This window comes from Cryptotermes secundus, unplaced genomic scaffold, assembly GCF_002891405.2.
Source record: "Cryptotermes secundus unplaced genomic scaffold, Csec_1.0 scaffold537, whole genome shotgun sequence".
NCBI lineage: Eukaryota > Metazoa > Arthropoda > Insecta > Blattodea > Kalotermitidae > Cryptotermes > Cryptotermes secundus.
The window spans coordinates 1,846,013-1,873,924 of NW_019740661.1; the positions used below are offsets into that span (position 1 = coordinate 1,846,013).

The 27,912-nt window shown below is 40.6% G+C and overlaps 1 protein-coding gene across 1 annotated transcript; it reads right to left on the minus strand.

Moving 5' to 3' along the window:
* Positions 1-3,587: 3,587 nt before the first annotated feature.
* On the minus strand, positions 3,588-27,871 carry LOC111872516 (INO80 complex subunit B). Its single transcript, XM_023866515.2, has 7 exons — positions 27,402-27,871; positions 26,700-26,880; positions 22,605-22,794; positions 20,158-20,290; positions 14,836-14,936; positions 11,408-11,586; positions 3,588-4,084 (listed from the first exon to the last, which is right to left on the minus strand). The coding sequence occupies exons 1-7, from the start codon at positions 27,445-27,447 to the stop codon at positions 3,943-3,945; spliced, it is 972 nt and encodes a 323-aa protein (XP_023722283.1). The 5' UTR covers positions 27,448-27,871; the 3' UTR covers positions 3,588-3,942.
* Between the last annotated feature and the right edge of the window lie 41 nt (positions 27,872-27,912).

A 27,912-nucleotide genomic window follows, 5' to 3' on the forward strand; every position in this document is an offset into this window, starting at 1 on the left:
TATATATATATATATATATATGTAATTATTACTATAGCTATAAGAATACAGATTTCTACGTGTCAAAAAGGGATCGTGTAGAAACACCTTTCTACATGACCATAAAAATTCGTCTCTAGACACTTCTCAGTACAGTCCTATAGTCCTTATGCGGAAGCCTGTGTGTTGTATATAATTATTTTTATAGCTATAAGAATACCGCTTTCTAGGTGTCAAGCATAAAGCGTGTAGGAACACCTTTCTACATGACCATATAAAAGCATCTCTAGACACTTTAGGGATATTTCTCTATATCCGTAGTAGACCGTATGGAGACGACTACATATATGCCCATATTATTCCTTATAAAAATACCCGTATCTGCAAGTCCATAAAGTAGAGCATGTAGAAACATCTATTAACACGACCATATTAACGCTATTGTAGACAACTCTCCGTACATCCACACTAGTCAATATTAAGAAGAATTCCTTGGCACTACAGCCCCAGTGGGCCTAGGCCTACCTCCATGAACTCCGTTCACTTCGGTTTTTCTAGATCTTACACATACGGAGGGACTCCTTGGGCGGGTGATCAGCTTGTCGCAAGGCCTCTACCTGTACACAAACACAGAAAAACACACACAAACTAAACATCCATGCCCTGAGTGGGATTCGAACCCACGACCCCGATTTCCAAGCGAGCGAAGACAGTGCATGCCTTAGACCGCTCGGCTACCGTGACCGGCATATATTATAAGAATGTAGCAACACTTTGTACATGACTATATTACTACGTTCATTGCCACTCAACTCTACATACTGAATAGTACGTATATAGGCCTATATAAATGACCATTTTATTGCTTATAAGAATACATCATTCAATACGTGTAAAGTAGCGCATGTAGAAACAACATTCGTAATGACCATATAACAGCGTTCCTAGACACGTCTCAGGACAGCTCTACTAGTCCGTATGTGGAAGCCTTTATATATATATATATATATATATNGCTACAGCCCCAATTTGAACCTTGGCCTACCTCCATGAAACTCTCCGTTTCACTTCAGTTTTCTAGATCTTACACATATGGTAGGACTCCTTGGGCGAGTGATCAGCTCGTCGCAAGGCCTCTACATGTAGGCAGACACAGAAAAACGCACATAAACATCTATGCCCTGAGTGGGATTCGAACCCACGATCCCGGCTTCCGAGCGAGCGAAGACAGTGCATGCCTTAGACCGCTCGGCTACCGTGACCGGCCAGCTATAAGAATATCTCTTTCTACGTGTCTAAAATAAAGCCTGTATAAACAACTATCTACATGCCCATATTATAGCGTTTTGTGTAACTTTTCTGGACATCCCTAGCAGAACATATAGTTAGACCTATATACGAGTACATACCCGTATTATCGCCTGTAAGAATATTTCTTTCAGAGTGACAAAAATAGAGCGTCTATGAACACCATTCTGCCTGAACAAATTAAAGCGTTTTTAGACACCCCCCTCTACAAATCCTAGTAGTAGTTATGCGGAAACCTATATATATAATTATTATTATAGCTCTAAGAATACTGCTTTCTACATGTCAAATGTGGATACACGTTTCTACATGACCATATAAAAGCGTCTCTAGACACTTCTCAGTACAGAAGTAGCAGTACTTATGCGGAAGCCTATATATATACACATAAAATTATTACTATAGCTCTAAGAATACCGCTTTCTACATGTCAAAAATAGAGCGTGCAGAAACACCTTTCTACGTGCCCATATAAAAGCGTCTCCATACACTTCTCAGTACAGCTCTGGTAGTCCTTATGCGGAAACCTATATATATATATAATTATTATTATTNCTCCATGTATGCGAACAAGAAGACGTAAGATTCTGGATGACCTTGAAAGCTCGTGGAGTTTCTGAATGGTAAACAAGCAGCGGTTTCATTTTCAAATCGCCGCTTGCATTTACAAACAATAGCAGCGTGAGACGGTCTTTCATTGGCTTATGGCCGGGCAATGCATTATCCTCTGCTGTTATATATAGGTTCGCTTCGGCACCTTTTTCCAGAAGAGATCCGTCTCGTCACAATTAAAACCCTGTTTCGGCAGGTAACCCTCAGAATCTACGAGCTTCTTGAAGTCGCCAATGAAGTTCTCTGCTGCCTTTGTGTTGGAGCTTGCTGCTTCACCTTGCCTTACAACGCTGTGGATGCCGGTTCTTCTCTTAAACTTCTCGAATCACCCACGGCTTCCCTTAAATGCTTCTTCTTCGGCCGTTGATGATCCTGGCATCTTCTTAACGAGGTCGGCGAAAATCACTTTCGCCTTCTCACAAATGATGTTCTCGTTAATAGTGTCTCCTTGCAGTTGCTTTTCGTGTATCCATATGAGGAGCAACCTTTCAACATCGTCGAGAATATGTAACCGTTGTGTAGATATTCTTGTCACTCCCTCTGAAGCATCTGTCTCCTTAATCCTGTCCTTGTTCTTGAGGATGGTGCAAATCTTGATGTAGACCGATTGTATGTGTGTGCTAGATCAGCCACGCTCACACCTCGTTCTCACTTTTCAATGATTTTACATTTCATTTCTACGGTTATTTTTATTCTCTTACGGCTGTCTTTTTGCGGCTTTTTCTTCGGGGACATTTTTGCAAGGGTTAAACTTTGCACACAAAAATGTCACAAATAATAAGTCTGATCACAAGCGACACTAAGATGCTAGTGGAATGAGTGCTAAACACAGACTGATGTAGCAAGCGCACAATCCGGGACTTGCTCTCTCTCACACTCGTTATGTGAAACATCGCTCGTTAAGCTAGTCTTTTTTTACAATTTGTCTTGCTCGTTATGAGAGGTGCTTGTTAAGCGAGTTTCCACTGTATTTGGAAAAACAACCAGACAATAATTTGGAAAGTATCCTTCTTTATCGAGCACTATGTACACAAGTCACTGTCTCAGAGCCAGCGTTTGCCAAATGAAGATAGCAGTAATGAGGAAACAGGTACAAAGGATGCATGCATTATGGGGGTACATTCATAAACAGACAGAAACAAGGTGGTGTTTACATAAGCACACAACAAGGGCTGTGCACTATCTGTATACAAGTCACAAGTTCTCTCAAGACCCAGCTCAGTTCAATGCAGCAAAGAGCAGACGAGTGGGTAGTGAGTCAGTCAGTGTTCAGTATATCAGTGCAGTCAGATGGCAGGATCTGAGTTCTCACGGATGTGTAGGGTAGAATTTGGTGAGCTTTTTAATGTTCAATTCAGCGCAGTACAGAGAAGTCAAGAGGTACTTCATCTCTTTGGAACCAATACCATGCCACATATCATATCAACATGAGTCTATAATACATGATACTCTATGACACAGACCTAATCTGACCAGATTGTATTTGACAGATATTTATATTAATGCACATTAACTTAACATTAATCTTAACCATGAATTTCATCCCTATATGTAAAAGGTAAAGTTGTCCCTGTGCTTAACTAATTAAGCACTATGCCATGAAGGCGTATGGGGGAATGGATGTATAGATCCACATTTTCTTGACCTCGGCACTAGTTGGAGGTGAGTTGTCAGTTTCACACCCTGGCCACTATACCTTTGGGGAAAGAGCCCCTGGTACCCTTTGGATAAGAGGCTGGGTGGACCTCAGAGCCAGTCTGGACGAGGAGAACAGAAAGTTCTTCACTCTACCGGGACTTGAACTCTGACCCATCAGTCGTAAATGGTTTAAGTCTTTTATGTACATGTATTGTAAAGTTTCCTTTAATATTTGGTCTCCCCGCGAAAATGACCAGCTTATGACCAAAACATGTCAAGGACATACTAGTATTTGATCAACAAAAAGGAAATAAATTAGATACACGTGGATGGTGATTTCACATTATATCAGTGAAGTAAACTAATAAATTATGGGACAAAGACAATTTATGATTCTGAGTATCCTCAACTTGGATTTTCTATTGTTGCAATGTTCTTGAGATAACACTTTAGACTGCACAACGGCACTCCTGTTTTGGAACAGCCGTATTTCTTCATATTAGTGCAACCTTCCACTCCACACTGAACTGGTATAAGTACAGGTTTCCTGAAACCAATAAAGTCCCAATTATGAAACAATAACAGTGCTGATGCTTGGAATTAATGCTTTATTTTGACTTTGTCCATCATTTGCTATTTTAAAAAACTAGAGAACACTGGATGGTGGACAAAGTAAAAAAAAACTAATAATTCTGTCCGTTATACACCATTGTTACAACCCTTTAGAATCTACCAGAACCTGATGGTTTAACATTCCCTGTTTCAAAGCCTACCACTGGACACAATTCTGAATCAGTTCCATTGTGTGTACCTTGTTCTCTGTAATGTATTTTGTTTTGTATTGTTCCCTAATGTTATAGTCTCTACTTGCCTGTATAAGTGTAAGTTCTACTGCCACTGGGTGAACACCCAATTGCAGTAAAATAATAATAATAATAATAATAATTAACCCCTATCCTCACAACCCATCTCCCTCAGTTCCACCTTCATGTTATCCTCTCAAACTCCTCAGTTTTGCAACTGAGCGTTTTCCACGTTTTTTCACCAGAATTCTGTATGCATTCTTTATACCCTCAGCATAGCCACATGAACAGTCTTTTGTTTGGCCTCCAAGATCTCACTACACTAACAACACTAGATGACCTGTCTACATCACAAAGTTCCTTGTTATGTAACATCCTAAATTACTTACTTCACCCTTCTTATTATTTTCCTGAGCACCTCAGCCATGTCATTTAAACAAATTAAATCTGATCTCTAATTCCAATTTGGAAAACACAATCATAATTTATTTACTATGTTACAGTGGTGAAAAACTTAATTTCTCACCTTAAAAAAATAACACAGATTGGGGGTGTTTGAGAACATGGCATTGAGGAGAATATTTTTACCCAAGAGAGAATCCAGAAAATCATATAAAGAGGAACTTTATACTATTCACAGAATATTAAAATGAAAGAGAATGAGACATGAGGAGCCCTACTGACAATAACGGAAGAATCAGTTTTTCCACCAATACCATAAGCACTGTTAATGAATGGAGGAATCATTTAAATTAACGGAAATATATGAGGGTGAATCAGAAAGCTATTTTCATGAATAGAGAATGGCTTGCAAAAGTTTGGTTGGGAAGTTCTGCATCATCCACTGTACAGTCCTGCATGCAAGTGACAAAGGCATGACTCCAAGTAAAGAGTACACAGTACTTGCAAGATGGCATCAGTAAACTGATGTACTTATCAGATGTATCAATTTATAGGGTGATTATGTAGAAAGTGACTTTAGTGTGGACTACAATTCTGAAAGTGTAATATACTGGTTTTATGTATGATTAGAGAGAAATACACTTAATGAAAGTTACTTCAAGATCCACCCTCACCCTGACTATTGATGTCTATAACATGCCAATATAATGTGACTGCTTCAAACCAAAAGTCGTATGTAATGGGCCTATACGTACCATGTACCATATGAAATAACGAACCAGAAAGGCAATGTGGGAAAAACATTGTAAACATTGTAAATATGTGTGTGCATTTCTGTGTGTGTTGGGGTTATCAGCTTCCATGGCTGTTTGCACCTGTATAAACCACCAAACTAAGAAATTCTTTCACAACTAGTGTAAATCTATATACCAGGAAATAAGAACAGGTGTCAAAGAAGCATTAAATTTTCAGTAAGTGGAATTTGAAACTGGTACAAAATGCCAAGACACAAGAGTCCTAAAATCCATGCAATAGAACTTGAGACAAATAAATAAAAAACATAGAATTGTTAAAATAACAAAATAACAATGAATTGAATCAACTTGCAGAGCCCAATATTGTTCCAGAACGTCCATGTATTTATCGCCTGTCAATATTGCAAGGGTGTCATGCAACATACCATGAAGATGGGAAATACATTTCCTTTATACAACAGACACTCAGTGAGGAAATGCTGAAGAGTGCACAAACTGGTGCCAACTCTGCACACAACAAATGCCTGCCCATCATGCAAGAGCTGCACCACCTCCTCCCTCCTGATGGAGCTGAGAGAAATACTGTATGATGAAACCACTACTAGGCCTTAACACTCCCTTCAGTTTATCCTTTAGACTGTGGTTTTGAGTTTCAATTTTTCTCTCTTTCTGAATAAGAACTACATTTCTGTGACATATGGGTGTACACCCTTACTGATTGCACTGTGGGTCAAAACATGCACAGAAATATTAATGAAAGTAGTGTGTATCCCTCCTGCTAGACCAGGCAAAAGATTTGCAGCAGGCTCTCAAATAACCTCCCTGTATGTATAAGGATTTCTACTATTAGTATTGGAACCCCACATGCATGGGACAGGTGTGCATCTAGACACAGAGTTTTTACTGGACATTTAAAATAGGCAAAATAAGTGACCATTCTATATATAAAGGGTATCTGACAACTTTATGTTTGGCAGATTGTGGTGGCTGTACAAATGGTCAGTAGGAAGCACAACATACTCGTATGAGGTGCTATCAGAAAGTACCCAGATTAGGTCAAAAAAAGAAATGCTGGGTTAACTTACTCAATTTTGACTGCCATCTTCTTTAAAATAGTCTCCTTGTAACATATACAGTGATTCCTTCATTTTTTCCATGCTTCAGAAGCACAATGGAAGTCATTTTCCTTAATGCTGTCGAGTACCACTTGCAATTCCTTTGAATGTCAGACACTGTTTCAAAATGTCCCAGCAGTTTAATTTTAAATTTGGGATATAAAGCAAAATAACAGGGGGCTACGTCTGAAGAGTAGACAGTATAGGGAACGATAACCATGTTGTTGTTAGTCACAAACTCTGTGATTTTCAGGGACGTGTGGGCGGGGTTGTTGTGATAAAGGAGAAAGTTGTGGTTGTGCCAATGTTCTGGTCTTTTTCGTCGCAGATTTTCTCTCAAGTGCCTCAAAATGTCAGGGCACTTGTAAAAATCAGAGTTAAGCATAGTGTTAGGAGGAACATATTCATGGTGAACAATCCCCTTCATGTCAAAAAAAAAAAACCCCAATGCGCATGCTCTTAGTTGAACTCCAGATCTGCCATGCCTTTTTTGGGTTCTTCCACTGCAACAAGCGTTGCTTTATTTCTGCATCATAACCATAAATCCAACTTTTGTCGCCCATTATGATCCTAGAGATAGAAGCTCGGTACTCATAAGCCTTCTTTTATAGCTCAAGAAACATATTTACACACTGCTGTTTTTGAATATTTGTCAAGAGTCAGGGAACAAACTTCACAGCAATGCGGCGCCATGTTCGTATTTTCTCTTAAGATCCGGCAAACTCCATAACTGATCCCAACGGCATGTGCGAACTCATGGATTGTTTCGTGATGGTCTTCGTGGATGAGTTCTTAAATTTTTTCAACATTTTCTGTCATTTTGCTGGTGCTTGGTCGCCCTGAACATTTGTCATCTTCAACCAACACTCGACCAGCCTTGAAACGTGAATTCCATTCAGAAACCACTGTCTGGCTTAAAGAATGTTCTCCAAAAGTCTCCTGAAGCATTTGAAGGGTTTCAGTAGCAGATTTACTGAGCTTCACACAAAACTTGATGCAGACGTGTTGCTCAATTTTGCCATCCATCACAGACAGAATGAAACACAAAGTCGAAAACACTCATGTAAAAGCAATACGTGTTCACAGCATGGTATCATGTGGCAGACTGATGCAATAAGCTTGCGGAAGTGTGACCTTGGCCTCACCTCTCATCAGCTTTCACTGAGGCAGTTACAACAACAGTCCAGGAACTTTCTGATACACCTTGTATTTTTGTGTAACAGTGTTTTGTTTAATCTAAACATGTACACCCACTAACTTACGGTGCAATTATCATGATTCCATATAATACGTAGGGGAGTCAAATGGAAACCTTAAATATTTTTTGAGTATTATTTATTGTGCACAAGTGGTACAAAGCTGTATCACTTTTCAACATAATCTCCCCCACGCTCAATGCAAGTCCTCCAGCACTTACAAATTGCATGAATTCCTTTGGAAAAAAATTCTTTTGGTAGTCCGCGCAACCACTCATTAACCATGTGACGTACCTCTTCATCAGAACGGAATGTCTTTCCTCCCCATTGCTTCTTGTAGTGGTCCAAACATATGGAAATCACTTGGGGCAAGGTCTGGTGAGTATGACGGATGAGGAAGACACTCAAAATGCAGGTCATTGATTGTCGCAACTGTTGTACGGGCAGTATGGGGCCTTGCACTGTCATGTTGCAAAAGGATACCTGGACAGCAATTCATGTTGCTTTTATTTGACTGCAGGCCAAAGATGATTTTTTAGATCTGAGTATGATACACTGGTGACAGTGGTCCCTCTAGGTGTGTAGTGCTCCAAGTTGATGCCTTTTTCGTCCCAAAAGAGTCAGCATAACTTTCGTTGCTGATGGTTGTGTTCGAAACTTCTTCGGTTTTGGAGATGAGGAATGGCGCCATTCCTTGCTCACTCTCTTCGTTTCCAGTTGGTGGAAGTGAACCCAGGTTTTGTCCCAAGTAACGATTCTTGCAAGGAAGTCATCACCTTCTCGTTCAAAGCGCCGCAGAAGTTCTTCACAAGCATCAATACGTCGGTCTTTAAATTCAGGAGTCAGCTGCTGTGGCACCCATCTTGCAGATACTTTGTGAAACTGGAGCACATCGTGCACAATGTGGTGTGCTGAACCATGACTAATGTTTAAACTTGCTGCAATTTCATTCAATGTCACTTGGCGATTTTCCCTCACTATGGCTTCAACTGCTGCAGTGTTCTCTGGAGTCACAACTTGATGTGCCTGACCCGGACGAGGAGCACCTTCCACTGAAGTCACACCATTTGCAAACTTCCTACGCTATTCGTACACTTGCTGCTGTGACAGGCATGCATCACCATACTGAAACTTCATTCTTCGATAAATTTCAATAGGTTTCACGCCTTCACTACACAAAAACCGAATAACAGAATGCTGTTCTTCCCTGGTGCAAGTCTCAAGTGGGGCAGCCATCTTATACTGGTGCTGTGACGGTGTTCGTGCATCTGCACTATGCTGCAACCTACAGGCCATTCTGCACACTGTTTGTAGCATGCTTACTAACTTACAGGATAATGGTTCAAAATTTCCATTTTTTATTACAAATTTAAGGTTTTCATTTGACTCACCCTCATATATTAGTAACGTGCACCTTATTCAAATGAGAAATTCCTTATGCAAAATAATTAATTTTAAATACTGTTATCTAACAAGCTCAGTTGGTTCAATTCTTTAAGAAATATCTGAAATACATCTTTCATAAACTGACAACAGCATTCCAAATGAACACTTACTTCTCAATATGGTCTTCTGGGTTTCAATCTAGTGCAGTACATTTGGACATAAGAAAAATAAAGGTGGTGTGAGCGCTTCAGAACATTTCATAAAATTAAACTTTTTGATTCATGGAAGTTCCCTAGCATCATTAGGGTAGTGTAATCAGGCAAGCTTGAATGAGCTGGGATACAGCTAGGATGGCAGAGACAAGGAATCATATAGAATTTTGGTGGTAGGGAAACCTCCTGAGAAACAGCCACTTTGGAAGACAAAGAAAGGGATGGGAGAAAATTTATGGTAGTAGGTTGTGAGATGAATGGAAAAGGCTTAGAACTGTGTTCAATGGTATTAGCAATGTCAAACCTTCATGTTCTGTTACCATGGTGTTACTACTGAAAGAAGCTTACAATATTTCAGAAGAGCCCACTCCTTCCATCCTCCAGACAGAAGATGGAAGCAATATCCCTTCAATATGCCAAAGCTCCTTCTGGTTCTATATGGAATTCTAACACAGAAGTCTATAAATGGTATACAGACTGGTCAGAAAACATAATGCATAAAAATCATCACTTGAAAAAGGAAACTCGTGTCCGTCTTGATTCATTATTCATCACATACATGCAGAGTAACTAAAAAATATTGTATACCTTTCATTCTGTATTAAACTGTGCTATCAAAATTTTGTTGATGTGTAATGGAGAAAATATACAGTTTTCCTTGATGCATATAAAATCTAAATCACATTCACCCGTTAATAGCCCAACCCTAATCCTCTTGCAAAACATATTAATGAATATAAACATTTTTGTTCCAAAAATCTTATCTCTGGTTCATGGTCTCTAATTTCTCTTAGGCATGTTTTGAAGCATCCAATGGTTAATGCTGGAAGCTTTACAATTTTACTTCTTCATCCTATTTACTGAAACATACCATTAAAAGTAAACATACCAGTGTGTACATTTTCCCATTTTTTTTAAATGTACTGTTGAGCAGCTGACTTTGTGCAATATATTGTAACGTGTTTACGTTACTGATCCCACTTCTGACACCAGTGTAACGTGTTTACGTTACCGAAGACGCCGTAGAGATGGTTAATTGGCTTATTTAACAATCTACAAGTAACGGCTACAATTACTTATCACACAGTTGCAGGGTTTCACACTTTATAACCCTAATCGCATTAATCTGTTACCACTGTTGCGGGGTTTAACGATTTATAACCCTATGCGCAAATCAGCTCAGTCTGTCTTCAGTAGGCTACACGTTTACAGTAGGGGAGCTATGTATCACTGTATCACACACTCCCAATTACACAATCACTCACACGTCCGGTTCTTCTTTCCGCGACGGCTGCTATACTCCAACTTGTAGTCGGCTGGCTGTTACTTTACAACTCGGTACAACTGTGTTAGGCGGCTGCTACAGTAGAACTCGCTGGTAGCCACACTAGAACTCACTGACTGACTCAGTACAACTCGACTCGGCGACTGTTACAGTACAACTCAAGTCGCCGACTGCTACAGTAGAACTGACTGTGAATAGCCTTCGCTTCTCCCTATGTAGCCTCGATTGGACAATACGGCCACGTAATAGGCACCCTTGTTGCTAGCCACGCTGTCCGGTTACATCACCGCTGTTGATTCGCCTTGCATAGTTACCCGGTTACGGGGCTCGGCTATCTTCGGCTCCGCTCGGCTCTCTTCGGCTCCGCTCGTGACGTCACCGCGCATGGCTGCCAGGATGCGGGGTGATTACTCGCCTATTACGCGAGCGTTACGTTACCGCTACGTGCAGCTGGGGAGGTAGGGGTCAACATGTCACAATATTTCAAGCACTCTATGGCTAATTAAGCACTGTCCTTTTTCCCTGAGATACTATTCAGGGATGTAAATGGAAGGACACTTTCCAAAGAAATTATCCAAAATCTAAACGTGTTGCTTTCTGGGAATTTTTATATTAATGGGTGCTGTTATTGTTATTTTATGGGTACCGAGTTTCATATCTAATAATTATCTTATCATGAAGCACTCATGTTCAACAGCCACACAGCAAATTCTTACCCAACTATAGTTTGTAACTGCAGAGGGAATTCCATATTTGGAGGGAGTGATATGCTGATACCATCCACTGTATTACGATAAGTCACTCGGGGAACCTGCTTTCGAGCAGATCGTGACCTGTTGCTGCTCTTCCCAGCTTTTGACTCTTGTTTCTTCAATAATCTCTCCATTGTTTTTTTCTGAAAGACCAATCACATGTTTAATTCCCAAAGTTTAATATACCCAACCTTTCAACATTTGAAATGTATCACATATGAAGGCCACATCCATTAGCATAGGTAGGATATTTTAATGGCAAGACAAGTCCCATGACTCTTAAGTATACCTGACACTTGTGAACATTTACTGTTTGCATTAACAATTATGTTATTTAAAACAAGCAACTGAGTGCCTACTTCTCTAATGTGGGAAACCTTCTTAGGTGCCCAAATTTGCAACATACATTGTCAGAAAATAATACCTCAGTGGTTCTAAAATTCATTCAAGCATCAGGCAAAGTAAGCTTACCACCATTGCTACATGCCCTGCCTATCTCATCCTACTTGACTCGATCACTCTAATTACACTTGGCAAAGAGTAAAAGTTATGAAACTCCTCATCGTGCAATTTTCTCCAACCTCCTATTATGAGGGTTGGAACTTTAACACTTTGCGGACTGGCAATTTAAATATTTAAATCACACTGGGGACTGGCATTTTTAAACCTACCACCCTAACTTGTGCACTGTTCACTTTAAAAATTAATATAAAACCTCCTTATTAATTTCATGAACTAAAATTTTTGGAGAACACTTATCAGTGCTTCTAGAAGTGCTTGAGAGTGTGATATTTCTGGAAGCATTCAACTTTGTAAAGTGGCATTACACAGAACTTGCACATGTAGACAGTCATACTCCTTTTGTTGTGTACTGCGCAAACACAGCATTGCCTAGAAGGATGCTTCCCCTTGGAATGTTCACTCTTCAGAACTTTCATGATGGTATGTTTCTGCATATCACCCGAGAGTTGCCCAGGGGTGTCCACATGAGGATTGCGTGGGGTGGGAGTTGATGGGCCCGGTCTCACTAAGTCTGTGCCTGACTCTGGTTCTGCTACCACCATCTGGTCTGTAGCCCACGCCTTTGCCACATTCATCAGAAATGCTTTGTATTTCAATTTCAAATCAGGGTTTAGATTTTTGTAAACCAAAAATGAATTGAAAATGGCACAGTTTATAAGCCACAAGGCAACTTTCTTTGTCCACTTTATTATTTTCCTAGGAAGAGAATAATAGGCCAGGTATTGATTGGCTCTATCAACTCCCTTCATGAACATATTATACTCAGAAATACAAATAGGCTTCTTTACTTGTCCATGTCTCCTTTGAACATCAACCATGCTCGAATTGTAAATTGTGGAAATCATATTCACAACATGAGTATTCCTATCTCCAAAAAACAGTTCTGCTACTTCAGACACTTGCGTTGGGTCTGATGGAATTTGTTTCACCCCTGGATTTCCAGTAAACTGTCCCAAAGTAGGCATTTTGTCTACTTTCCCCAATGTGGCTGTCCTCGCAATTTTACTACCTGCATTTTCATCGGAGCTACTTTCACTTTTATTGTCTGTGGCCACAAGTGTTTGTTGTCCCATCACTGCCACTGTCTAAATCACTATCACTACACACCTCAGAAGGAACGTCAGATAGCTCAGAGAACAAGTCAGATATTGCTTGATTTTCAACCACTTCTGTCCTTGACTCATTGCACTACTAACTTCCTGCCTGGTACATAAGAGCTTGAAGGGTCAAAGATCCTTTTCCTTTGGAGGGGGAATCCAAACAGCAAGATCAAGTTACTGCATACTAAGCAAACATTCTGGAATAATATTACACAGCACTCATTTCATTTGGATAGCGCCAGAGAAAGGCATAGTGTGTTACAATCTAACGTGTCCTAAAATCATAATAATATGCCACTGGTCTGCCACGTTTAAAAGCGCTGGGCATAAAAATATGCCACCAGTCCGCAAAGCGTTAATAGTGGCAACTATTTATTTACAACTGATACCAAATAGATGCATGTTTCGAAGTTTTACTGTCCTTCAAAGTAATCACCCATTGCCAGCGATGTGGAAGTCGTAGGACACCTTTAGCAGTGCCTGTTGTATTGATAGTTTGAATGGAGCAGTCTACTGCCTGAAGAATCTCTGGAACAGTTCTGAAGTGAATGCCACAAAGTGGTTCCTTCATCTTAGGAATCAAGTCGAAGTGATAAGGGCTTAAGTCCGGGGAGTATGGTGGATGGTAAAGCACTTCCAAGCCCCATCGATCGAACAAATCAGCCACAGCTTGCGCTGCATGCGGCCGAAAATTGTCCTACATTGTCCCTCGTTGAAGGCTTTTACCCACCTTGCCACTGTTCTGTAAGATAATGCAGATTCCCCACAAGCCTCTTGAAGACCTTGATGACACTGTCATGCTGTATGGCCTCTGGCACATTCAATCTTTATCCAACTCTGCTGTTCCTGTTTCGAAAACATCGTGACAACACTACATTAGACCACCAGCTAACATGAGGCTCTGTTCTTCTCGTCACTGCGCATGCGCGTGATGTGGGAAGGGAGAGTCCATTTGCTCTGAGGTAAGGTAGGTATGTAACTAACGTGTGGTATAAGCAACATTATTTGGTTCCGTAGCATGGCGTCTCTACAGCAGTGTTGCCACTATTAAAGTTCCAACCCTCGTATTTTGTGCCACTTGGGTCCAAATATTGTCCTCAGTGCCCTGTTCTCAAACACCCTCATTCTAGTTCTTCCCTTAATGTTAGAGCCAAGTTTCACACACATACAAAACTACAAGCAAACTTATAGTTTCTTATATTTCAACCTTTACATTTTAAACAGAAGATGAGAAGACAAATGGGTTCTGAACTGAATGGCAGCAAGCATTACCCATATTTAATCTGCTTTTGGTTTCTCATGAATCAGATTTGTATTTGTTACTGATGTTCCTAAATATCTTAACTACGCCACGTTTTTCAAAGAATCTATTATATATTTTTATAATATGATTCTGCCTTGCATTCTGGTGAAGAGACAGCAATATATAGTTAGTTTTCTGTGCACTTACTTCTAGACCAACCTCCTTACTAGCATCAACTAACAGCATCATTAAGTAATCAACTTAAAAACTTTCTTTCATCTATGCCTAAGTTTCCCATGTGTCTCCCACTTGTGCCAAATGTCCTGCTTATCACATCCTCCATGATTTGACTATCTCAAGAATATTTGGTGAAGAGTATTGATTATAAAGCTCCTCACTACCCAGTTCTTTCCGACCTGGATTCACTTCCAACGTCTTAGGTTAAAATGTTTTCCTGAATTCCCTGTTCTTCCTTACTATAACAGACCAAGTTTCACAATTTACACCCCCCCCCCATGTCATATTACCTTATCCTTTTCCCTCTTCTCATCAGCCAGTTGTTTTCGTTTCTGGGACTTGAGGGCAGCCTTCTGTATTGCTTCGGCCGTCATGACTTTCTCCTTGTAACCTACAAGCAATGAAGAACAAATACATATACACATAAACACACAAAGTGACTCAACATCATTCAGGCCTTCAAATAGACAAGTAATATGGCAAAGTGCATTATTACTGCTCACTCTATGGAGTAAGAGTTCGTCTTGGGAAGTTAAGAAACACATATTTAGTAATGAGAGTCCCCATATTCTAAGGAACCCAAGGATAATTACCATTTTCAGAAGAACTCACAACTGGAGACCATCCTGAAATAGATGAATTCAATCCACACATTCACACTGCATTTCCTTACAACCCATTTTAAGATCCCCCTACCATCTGTACATAGATCTCCAATGTGATCACATCTTTTCAGACTTCCAGATTAAATTACTGCATGAATTTCTCATCTCCATACATGCTGTATGTCCTACACAAACAATTCTCCGTCACATGCTCACCCCAGTGATATCTGGTGGAAAGTATAAATTATGGTAGTACTGGTGAGCCTTGATAGCATAGTCAGTATAGTGATGGACTACAGGCTCCACGACCAAGCAGTCGGAGTTGAGTCCCAGTAGGGTCAAGAATTTTCTCTTCTCCACATTATCCAGACCAGCTCTGAGGTCCAACCAACCTCCTACTCAAGGGGTACCAGAGGATCTTTCCCCAGGGGGTAAAGTGGCCGGGGTGTGAAGATGACTGCTCACCTCCAGCTAGTGATGAGGTCAAGGAAATATGGATCCATACATCCACTCCCCCATACGTCTTCATACCGTAGTGCTTAATTAGTTAAGCACAGGGACAACTTTACCTTTTACTCATTATGCAGTTACCTCCATCCTCCTACTCCTCCTCTTACTTCCTAGGCTTCTGCGACTATAATGTGACATGTTACGTTCCATCCATCGCCGCAACAACCACTACAATTGGAACAGACACTTCCACGGCAACAAATACATGGAAATTGGGGAGTTCCCACAGCAACAAATCATGGCAACAAATTTTCGTTGAGTAACAACGGATGAGATGAAACACATTATCAGTGTGTTCTATAAGGAGCGTTCCCGTAACAACGGATTGTCTGAACAGCGGTAACGGAACCGTGAAGAATGGTGTCTGGTATCCGGTCCGCATAACCCCTATATAAGCAGAGCCAAGACGACACAGAGACCAGAACGAGACAATCTTGGGATAGCCGCCGCCAGAGACAGTTGAGATCCAACCACGGTCAAGGATAGTTGAGACATCAAATTTGAGTAATGGGCCAGAAGTCAAGTGATATTGTAGTGATAATAATTGTAAGAGTGAGTGTTCAATAAAGATTCACTAAATCCAAGACCCATGTGAAGTTATTTGTCGCGTGACATACCCAACACGTGACAATATTTACGAAATGGCAGACCTCAGTACAAATATTAACCCAAGAAGTAATTTTATATTAAAATGGCAAATCTGAAAGTTGGTTATATCCCCAACTTAATCTTGGCAAAACAGAATTTAAGCCTAAGAATATGGGGTTTGCTACACTGTTTAGAATTCTAATCATAGTGAAAGCTCCTTCAGTTTGCCACAAAAACCTGTATGACAATGGATTTAAATTACGTAGCACGTCCACAAGTAAGTTTCCCACTCATCCCACAGCTAGCAAACCTTATATTGCGCGAAGCGACTGCGGGTACGTGATAGAGCAATGACGTAGCATGGCGCATGCACAAACGGAATTTCCCGCGTTCCCACAGTAGCATCGTTGCAGCTGTTGAAGATGGAGGCTCCCGCCAACTGTGAAGTGCGGTCAGTGATAAACTTTTTCAATGCACAGAGCATAGTGCTGATCAAAATTCATCATCAGCTGTGCCGGGTCTATGGACCTAACATCATGAGCAAGCAGATCGTGCGTCGCTGGTGCAGACAATTTTCAGCAGGTCGACAAAGTGTGCATGATGAGAAGCGCAGTGGGCAGCCATCCATCATTACAGATGACCTGGTGGAGCTTGTGTGGGAATGCATTATGGAGAATCATCGCATCACAATTGCGGAACTCAGCAGTCGTGTCCCACAGATTTCCCGCACCTTGTTGCACGAAATTGTCATGGAGCACCTGTTGTTCAGGAAATTGTGCGCCAGGTGGGTGCTGAAGCAACTGACACCAGAACACAAAACAAAGCACATGGAGTCAGCATTGACCTTTCTGCAGCGGTACCATGATGACGGCTACGAGTTTCTGGAATGGATCATCACAGGTGATGAAACGTGGATTGCACACATTACCCCAGAAACCAAGCAGCAGTCAATGCATTGGTGTCACAGTGGATCGCCCTGTAAGACGAAATTCAAGCAGACGTCGGCGCGGAAAGTGATGTGCACGGTATTCTGGGACAGACGGGGCGTTCTCCACGCCGACTTCCTGACCAGAGGTGAGACAGTGAATGCTGAGCGTTACTGTGAAACACTGCAGAAATTGCGACGGGCCATTCAGAACAAGCGGCGCGGGATGCTTAGTGCCAGTATTGTCTTCCTGCACGATAATGCTAGGCTGCACACGGCTTGATGGACAGCAAGTCTCCTGCAGGAGTTCAGATGGGAGGTCTTTTATCATCCACCCTACAGCCCGGACCTCGCTCCCAGTGATTTCCATCTTTTCCTACACCTCAAGAAATTCCTGTCCGGTGAGCGTCAGCGTTTTGAGAATGACAGAGAGGCGGAGATGGTTCTCACACAGTGGTTCCAATCCCAGGCGCCAGACTACTATGACACAGGTATTCAAAAGTTGGTCCCACGGTATGACAAATGTCTCATTTCCGGTGGTGATTATGTTGAAAAATAGCTGAACACTTGCTGTATCTGTTGCAATAAATATTTCCATGAAATTGTGTTTTGTTTCTGTAAACGGCCTCAGGGAAACTTACTTTGTGGACGAGCCTCGTACACTGTCCTAACCCTCTCCTGAGTCCACTAACTACATAAGTTCACGCAGCAGAGTCCTTCCTGAGCAGCTAATAGTTACTCAGCTGGTCAAGAAATTCCAGCGTTACATGGAGTCAGAACATTCATTACCATTTTCACAAGAGCCCTCCCCCTGGGTCAAACCCAAAAAGGAACATCCCGAAAGTTTGACGTTACATCTAATGAGAATCCAGGTAGACATAAAATGCAAGAAAAAATTGATTCATCTGTTACCCAGTGAAATCAAAGTACTGACTTTTCAACCATAGAACAGGCTGCAACCACAATGTATGATATGATAAATCCAATTTATTCATGGCTCACTCTAACATGCATTCTGTTACAGGTGTCTTCAAAACTTCTTTGCCATAGAAGAAACTAAGAAACCAGAGAGAACCCCAAATGTAACAGTTCAATGAATGTCAGTTTGATACACATCAACCACAGACATCATACATCTCTGAAGCGTATTTATCTAGTTTGCTATTGGTTTCTTCAGTTATTTTAGTATGATAAGACCAACTGAAAATGTAGCATACAAGAAAGTTCACAAATAATATCTGAAGAGATCACTTGGGAACCTAGGTATAAACACTATAATATTAAAAAAAGAATCCCAGCTCCCCAGTACTACCATGATTTATACTTTCTACCAAATATCACTGGGGTGAGAAAGTGATCGAGAATTGTTTGTGTAGGACATACACCATGAATGGAGATGAGAAATTCATGCAGTATTTTAATCTGGAATTCTGTACTTCAGCATCCTCTGCAATCTTTAATTAAATGTCTATGTATCCACAGCCTGTCAATGATGCAACAATTGCTTATTCACCATTTAACACTTAACGCAACATGTTTCGGCCATAGATGGCCATCTTCAAGTGTCTTAATGCATCCAAACTGTTACACTGCTCTGACGTGAGCTAAAACCGCAGCTTAAAAATAGCATAAAAATAATTAATTAAAATCCGTTAAAATTTTCTATTAAAATTTTTCATAAAATCTCATCCCACTTCATAAGGGGTGTAGTCCACTTATTTAGAGCCATGTGATTATTCTTGGTTTGTTTCTGCAGCTTGTTTTTCTGTTTGCTAGTCCATTGTTTTGCTACATCTGCAATCTGTAATAAGCTCCTTGCTTGTGTGTTGTTCCCTTTGGCAGCGTGTGGTGTTGGACGACGCCACTTTTGAGGTGGAACAGGATTTTACGAAAAATTTTAATAGGAAATTTTAAGAGATTTCAATTGTTGCATTATTGACGGACTATGGATACACAGACATTTAATTTAATCTGGAATTAATCTGGAAGTCTGAAAGGATGAGATCACATTGGAGATTCACTGACTCAGAACAGAGTCGAGTGACAAGTGTAAATATAGCAATGAACTGCTGGGTTCTATAAAAGTCTGTGAATTTTCTGACCAGCTGAATAACTATCAGTTTATCAAGAAGGTTTCTGCTCCATGCAGCCTAATGACTCATATTTGAGGCATTACCCCAGATCATGAAAAATCCACAAAGCACATCAAGCAAAACATAAAAACCTAACTGGGATTCAAAACAGGCATTCCACCCATCAAAATGCAAGTCACACACTTTACACCTGAGTTCAATCAAAATGTCTGCATCTTCTCTGACTTATTATGTTCCTCTGGCCAGATACACTATAAAAACTGAACTGCTTTGAAATTCTGATATGTTGGCCTATAAATACAAATTCTATCAATTATTTTTATATAACAATATATAGAAAATACTCAGTTGTTTCAAATATTGCCATCATATTTCTGATCCAGTCATTCAAAATATGTCCTCTGAAAATACACGAACAGGAACTAAAACACATGAATCTGAAAACTGCATAATGAGGAGCTTCATAACTTGTACTCTTCAAGTATAATTAGAATGAAAAAGTCAAAGAGGATGGGGTGGGCAGGGCATGTAGCATGAATGAAGACAATGAATGCATATAGAATATTGGTGGGAAAGCCAGAAGGAAAGAGACCACTGGGAAGACCATGGCATATGTGGGTGAACAATATTAAAATAGATCTTAGAGAGATAGGATGGGATGGTATGGATTGGATTGATCAGGCTCAGGATAAGGACCAGTGGAGGGCTCTTGTGAAAATGGTAATGAACCCTCAGGTTCCATAAAATGCTGGGAAATTCTTGAGTAGCTGCAGAATTGGCAGCTCCTCAAGAAGGGCTCAGCTCCATGAGTAAACATTAAAATAAAACATCCTAATTCAGATAGGCACTCAGTTTCTCAGCAATGACAATGGAAGCTCTCACTCAGTTTACCTGATGGCAGAGCCAAAAGCTGTTCTCCTCCAGGGCTTGGTTCCTTGTCTGTCTTCCGCTCAAACATGGCTCTCTGTCGAGCTGTCATCAATTTTGGATCTTTAGGTTTGATTTTCTTCAGTTCATCATCTACCTGTAAAGCAAAGAGTTTCATACATGGCAGCTTTTCAGAAAAAGATAAAAGTTGAAACTGTTCCTTGGTATGATGTGCAGTGATTTAAAATCCCATAAATTCACAAAATAAATTCAAATAAAAGAACTAAAACATATATATATATGAATATACACATGCCACAAACTTGAAATTCTAGGTACTTTCTTCACCTTCATGTGCCAGTCTCACGAATGTAGCCAAATGGTACACATAACACCATGTTGCAAAATCTTCCATGAAGAACTTGTAGTTATTCAGTTGGTCAGGAAATTCCCATTCTCATACAATTCAAAGGCTCATCACAATGCCTGCCAACGCAGACCACTGGATGCTCATCTTGAACCAGTCCCATCCAGTTCACATCTTCATATCCTATTTCTCTATGATCATCTAACCATCTATGACTTGCTACCTGATGTGACTCCTCTCCGTGAGTGTTCCTCTCGTGTATGCTACATGCATCACACATACCCTTGCAATTTTAAGATATAATACTGTGTAGTTCCTGATTAAGCAGTTTTCAACATTCTTACGTTACTTATTGCGTAGTCGGTATAGCAACTAGCTATGGGCTGGATGACCAAGAGGTCGGAGTTCGAGTTCCAGTAAGGTCAAGAATTTTCTCTTCTCCATGTCATCCAGACCAGCTCTGGGGTCCACCTAACCTCCTATCCAATGTGTACCAGGGGCTCTTTCCCCAGGGGTAAAGCAGCAGGGGCAGAAAGCTGACCATTCACCTCCAACTAGTGCCGAGGTCAAGAAAATGTGGATCTATACACCCACTTTCCCACATGTCTTCATGGTGTAGTGCTTAGTTAGTTAAGCACAGGGACAACTTTACCTTTTACTTCACACCAAATACAGGTAAAGGTAAAGTTGTCTGTGCTTAAGTATTTAAGCACTACACCATGAAGCCGTATAGGGGAGTGGATGTAAAGATCCACATTTTCTTGACCTCGGCACTAGTTGGAGATGAGTGGTCAGCTTCACGCTCCAGCCACTTTACTCTCCGGGGAAAGAGACCCTGGTATCCATTGGATAGGAGGTTGGGTGGACCCCAGAGCCAGTCTGGATGACATGGAGAAGTGAAAATTCTTGTGCCCACCGGGACTCACAGTAGCTATACCAACTACACTATCCTAGTTCACCATCAAATGCAGGTATCCCTCATTTTACAGACACTTGATTCATGAATCTTTGCTTTAACAAAGTATATTAATTTGTGACTATTTTTCACTACAACAAACAGCTTTCATTCATAAGAGGTTGCTTTGGGAAGGGGGAGAAATTCATACACAATACATGGGGAGGTGGGCAGAAGCAAACATCTCCATCCTCGTGAATCCCCCACATTCATTACAAATATCATTCTGATCTACCAGTGATATTCCAAGATATTTGGACTTCTGCCATATTCTTGAAGAGATTTGTTTCTTTTTCTTTTCTTTTTCCAGCACTGGTTCCATTTTATATGGGGTACTGGATGAAGAATCTCTAATCTCTTCTTTCTTCCCACAATCTTTTCTTTTCAACTTCTTGCCAGCTTTTTCTGCTTCTTTGCAGCCTTAGTCTACCAATTTTTTTATGGGGAAGACACTGCAACTGTTTCTCTTTTAATTCTGTTACTGAATTCCGAATTTCATCTTCTTCTTTACAAAGTTCTCCCCCCCCCTAATACTCATTAGATTCAACTTATCATAAACTGTGTATGTGTATGTACAGAAGGGGCAAGGGTCACTCCAAAGCAGAAACTTGACTCAAGGTGCCATCATAAGGAGGTTTCAGAAATGCTGATATAAAGGACAGTGACATGATACTAATACACAAAACATATACAATATCATTAACTTTACACTTGATTTTATAAGCTTTCTCCTTCAGGCATCAGCTGATTATGCTAAACATTAAGTTCTTCCCCGGGGAAGGAGCCCCTGGTATCTACTGAACACAAAACTTGGAGGCTGCACAGCCACTTTGGACAAAGTAGCATAAGAAAATCCCTGTCAGTGATGGGAAATGAACCTGACCATCCAGCCCATAGCCAGTCACTTTACTGAAGTTATTTTGGATGATAAATATACGTATTAATGTTGCTATGCACAAAAACGTCCAAGGATCCATAATGTTCCTCGTACGGAGACACCACTGCACTACTGACAGACTAAATAAAACTAGATACTGATGGACTAGACACAACTTGGGCCCTCTACAGTGAAAATGGCAGTTGCATAGCAAGCAGTCTTGCTCTGGCTTTAATAAATAATGTAATTATTTGCATGGAGTAAGATCTAACCTCTTCTAGTTTTCCAGATTCAATTGCATCCAGCCATCTTTCTTCTTCACTTGATGTTCCACTATCCTTGCCTTTACCCTTCCTTCTTTTTAATGTCTTTGGAGAGGAGCCCACTTGCCCTGGCTTATCGAGTACCTTAGCCGGAGAGCCCTTCTCCTTTGTTTTATCACTGGAACTTGATGGGCTGGCACTGAAAACATAAAAGCCAAACTATCCTCACAGAATTCCAAAGACAACAGATAACAGGAAACAAAAATACATTCAAAAAGTTACACATATGCAAATACATGCACAAGAACTTCTAAGGAAGAACTTACAATGTCTACCTTGCTTCAGATGATTCAGTCTATACAGAATGACTCAAGGTCCTACAGCCAAACTTAGGAGGGTGTTTCAGATAATTTGGAGAAGAAAATGTAAACAAGCAGTTGTCTAGTTTTCCACCACTTCAGTTAGGGTATGTCAAACTTTTAGTCTCCTTCTTTCTGGGGAGGGGGAGTGCATTGGTATCATGGAGCCTTCATAATGTCACAATATTTATGGCTGGAATTATTTCCAGTACCAAAGTGATAACAGTAAAGGTAAAGTTGTCCCTGTACTTAACTAATTAATCATTATGCCATGAAGGCATATGGGGGAGCGGATGTATAGATCCACATTTTCTTGACCTCAGCACTAGTTGGAGGTGAACTCTCAGCTTCACGCACCGGCCACTTTAACCCCTGGGAAAGAGCCCCTAGTACCCACTGGATAGGAGATTTGGTGGACCCCAGAGCCGGTCTGGATAATGTGGAGAAGAGAAAATTCTTGACCCTGCCAGGACTCAAACTCCAACCTCCTGGTCGTCCAGCCCATAGACAGATCCCATTGTTATTGTTGTTATTATTATTATTAGAGGGGGTGGGTTTTCCCGTGCACTTAGACCAGTTATTGGTCCATTGTGCATCCCCCTTTAATTTCTACTGTCTCCATACCCTACCGGTACTGGTGCGTACTATCAGCCCCGTTCAGCCAACGAGGTCAGCCGTCAGTACCTGATATTTCCCCCATCTACCAGAGGCATTGGAAACTACTTGGGTGGGAAATTGTTGCCTAATTTTGCTCAGAGGTCTCCTGGAGACATGAGGATCTTTTACGTGCCATAAATCTACGACACGGGACCCACGGCTTAAAGTCCCTCCCGGAGGACTTGTTCCCTGAATTTTTCCGCCCTTAAAAATTCCACAACCTCCACCGGGTTTGAACCCGCATACCTTGAGTCATGAGGTGGGAACGTTACCCCTAGACTACGGAGGCCGCTTAGCCAGATCCCATACAGACTACACTATCTTGGCTCCTAAAGTGATAACAGTACTACACTTAATTGAATGGTAGGGCTGACAGGGTGCTAACTACAAGGGGATATATGAGGGTTGGAACTTTAATAGTGGCAACTATTTATTTACAACTGATACAAAATAGATGCATGTTTCACAGTTCTACTGTCCCATTTGGCCCAAGTCTCATCCAGCGTAATGATACGGCGTAAGAAAGCCTCTCCTTCACACTCATAGTGCTCCAAGTGGTTACCAGCAGCATCGTATCGTAGCCATTTCTGCATTTCCATAAAATCATGCGGAGCCCATCATGATGCAATTTTTCTCATGCCCAGGCGTTCTTTCAGAATGTGAAGCACAGTTGTATGTGCTAATCCTGTCTCTCGGGCCAGCTCATGAATCATATGGCATCGATCACTCTCCAGTAATGAGGAAAGAGCATACACTTCTTCACTGACACTAGGACGACCTGGCCGATGCATGTCTGCCACATTGTGACATCCCTCGTTGAAGGCTTTTACCCACCTTGCCACTGTTCTGTAAGGCAATGCAGATTCCCCGCAAGCCTCTTGAAGACCTTGATGACACTGTTGTGCTGTACGGCCTCTGGCACATTCAATCGTTATCCAACTCCGCTGTTCCTGTTTCGAAAATATCGTGACAAAACTACATTAGACCGCCAGCTAACATGAGGCTCTGTTCTTCTTGTCACTGTGCATGCGCGTGATGTGGGAAGGGAGAGTCCATTTGCTCTGAGGTAAGGTAGGTATGTAACTAACGTATGGTATAAGCAACATTATTTGGTTCCATTGCATGGCATCTCTACAGCAGTGTTGCCACTATTAACCCTTCAATGCCAACCTCGGTGCCAAGCAGCCTCCGTAGTCTAGAGGTAATGTTCCCACCTCATGACTCGTAGTATGCGAGTTCAAACCCGGCGGAGGTCATAGAATTTTTAAGGGTGGAAATTTGCAGGGAACAAGTCCTCCGGGAGGAACTTTAAGCTGTGGGTCCCATGTCGTAGCTTTACGGCACGTAAAAGAACCTCATATCTCCTAAGGAGGTCACTGAGCCGAATTCAAGGACATTTCCCACCCAACAGTAGTCTCTAACGCCTCTGATAGATGGGGGAAGCATTATAGATACCGCCAAGTCAGTAGAGGCTGGTAGAATATCATAGAGGGAAGCACAATAGATCAAACCGGTCGCGGTGCATGGGGAAACCCACCCTCTCTAAATAACTAACTAAAGTTCCAACCCTCATACAACAGATTAGAAGCTGGTCCGGCTGTTACTCATTCATTTAAAATAAGAACTTTGGTCTCCACTGTTATCATCAGAGTCATAAATGGTTATTATAATTAACAAAATTCCTTTTTTTCCTATCATCATTATTGATTACTGTAGTTAATGGATTTTGGAATGGTGCTAAAACCACTCCTGCCTCCTAAATATGTCAGTTATGCAGGAAATTAACAAGGTTGGAAAGGCACACAACATTAACTAAAGGCATTCTTCATGTTATTAAGCTTACTTAAAGGAAGGAATAATAAAATGTAAATTAGTGGGTCTCCCACACAAATGCTCAGCAGAACCCGTGGAAATATGAAAAAATTCATTTATGGCCTTACATAAACTAGGATCTATTGCAGGGCAATGTGGCTGAAAATGGTAGTTGGCTGACAACACTGAGTCCTCCATATCAAATTTTAAGAAATCTATTCAATTTAGGTGCTGTACTAGGTCACAGACAAATGCCTAAACATATACGGAAATGACTTTTACATAATACATTCATTTTAATTTTGGACATTTAAAAGGTACAATCTTGGGATGATCTCCAATGCCATGAAGTTCATATCACACAAACAATGCACAGAAAAAATAACACGCTAAGAATATATACTTCATAATATAGAGAAAGACACAAATGTAACATGAGTCTCACATAAGACATCATAAAGATATGATTGCTTGTAACTCATGAGTTTATTCAGTTACTTCAGAAGCTCTGTTATACATGCATGTTATTTGGGAGCCTGCCACAAAATGCTCTGCCCTTCAGGTTTAAATTCCACGGGCTACTCATATCGGTCTCATGGCATGGTCAGAAACTAACAGCCTATGCACATTATAAATTTTCTTCAATATCACCCTAATAAATCATTGAACAGCTAGCATGAAACAAGGTTATGAGTTACGTGCCAGCACCACTCATAAATGACAAGCCTCAAGCTGTTATGCTCTGTGCAATAAGCAGTTATGACTCACTCATGTTATTATTTATATCAAAATGCCACATGTGAATTATAAGCTGCAACAATGAGTATTCATGTATGATACTTATGTGAAAAGTGGTTCTGTAAGAAGAGTTAAGAGAAGATTAAGTTTTAGGACATTATTCAAAACAGGAACAAATAATTTATAACATTCATACAATTGTGAATAAATTTGGACAGGCTCAGTTGTTATTAGGCTGGCCTATGGGCTTGCCAATTGCACTGCAGGTCCAAACATGGGGAGAAACAGTTGGCATGAGAAACATGTGTCCCTTTTGTCAGTCTGGCCACTTAAATTGTGGCAGGATCTGAAACAACTACCAACCCTTCAGTATCAAATATAATGATCATGAACAATGAACCTGGAGAGATGTGCAATGGAACAACTGAGGGCTACTTTGAGAACTCGTGATGGATTACTAAGCCTGGTCACATTTAATATACAAATAAAACCAAAGAGTGTGCTCCCCAAGTACCTTAGTTAAATGGTCAATACATACTTCTTATCTCCTGCTTTTTCCTTTCCAAACTTTATTTTTAACCTAAGAGCTGGTTTGCTTGTATCAGCATCATCAAATGACAAGTCTTGTGAACCCTCACTTTCTTCTAATAGTTTCTTCTTTTTATGTTTTTTATGTTTATGTTTCTTATGCTTCTTCTGCAGTAGAAATTCATTTGTATCTGAAACATATAAATTACATTAACAGAATTATGAATCATCATTATGGACTATTTCCACATCCTAGGATTTTTGCCTGTATGGATATATGGAAAATAAAGGAAATGAATGAATAAATAAAAGAAAGCAGTTATATCCTACTCTAGTATACTGCCCCAGCATTTGCCTGAAGGAAGTGCAAAACGCCAAGAGAAACTTTAGGGCCACCTTGAATCCAGGCAGAGTTTCTAACTTCAAACATCTGAAATATCAAACTAGAGTTTTAATTACTACATCATGGGTTAAATTACAGTTTACAGATGCATCTTTCCTCCTTGTTTCCCTAGGTTTTCTGGCCTACTGAGCTTCAACTCTTCCACCGAGTTCTGAATCAACTTTATTTTTTGGATAAACTATAAAGTATTAAGTTATATGCAATTCAGTCTGAAAATACTGGTACCTACATTACAATATTTTACACACCTGACACCATTCCTCATGAGAATAATGCAGAGAAGTCATAGTTTACGACATTGCTACATACCCACAACAAGCTCGTCTTCTGTACTTGTGTCTTTCCGTTTGCCCATTTTTTAAAACACGTCAATTTTCTTGACACAACATCCAATACAAAAACACTTAATACTTCAAATTATAAGCACTGTTCATAATATGAAGCTGTTATGTTTGGTGTACGATGCATATTTCAGGCACTACTAAAATACAACTTGCACCGCATATTTGAAATTCACGTTCACTACACAGACCATACAGACTTCACGCACGGCTAGCAGTGCTGCCAATTTAACATTTTACATAATCCGCTAACACTTTTATTTATTGCATTCTTCGCAACAATCAACTTCCATTATCAGAAAGGCCAAACCCACTCAACTGGTATCGCGCATTACTACCCGCTACCATGGATTAGTATCTATAGCTCGGCATCTCAACGTTAATTGTGAATAACGCACGAATTAATAAATGTTACACATCTAGCCACAGGGGCACGCGATAGTGTAGTTGGTTAAGGCACTATGCTGCCAACCGGAAGG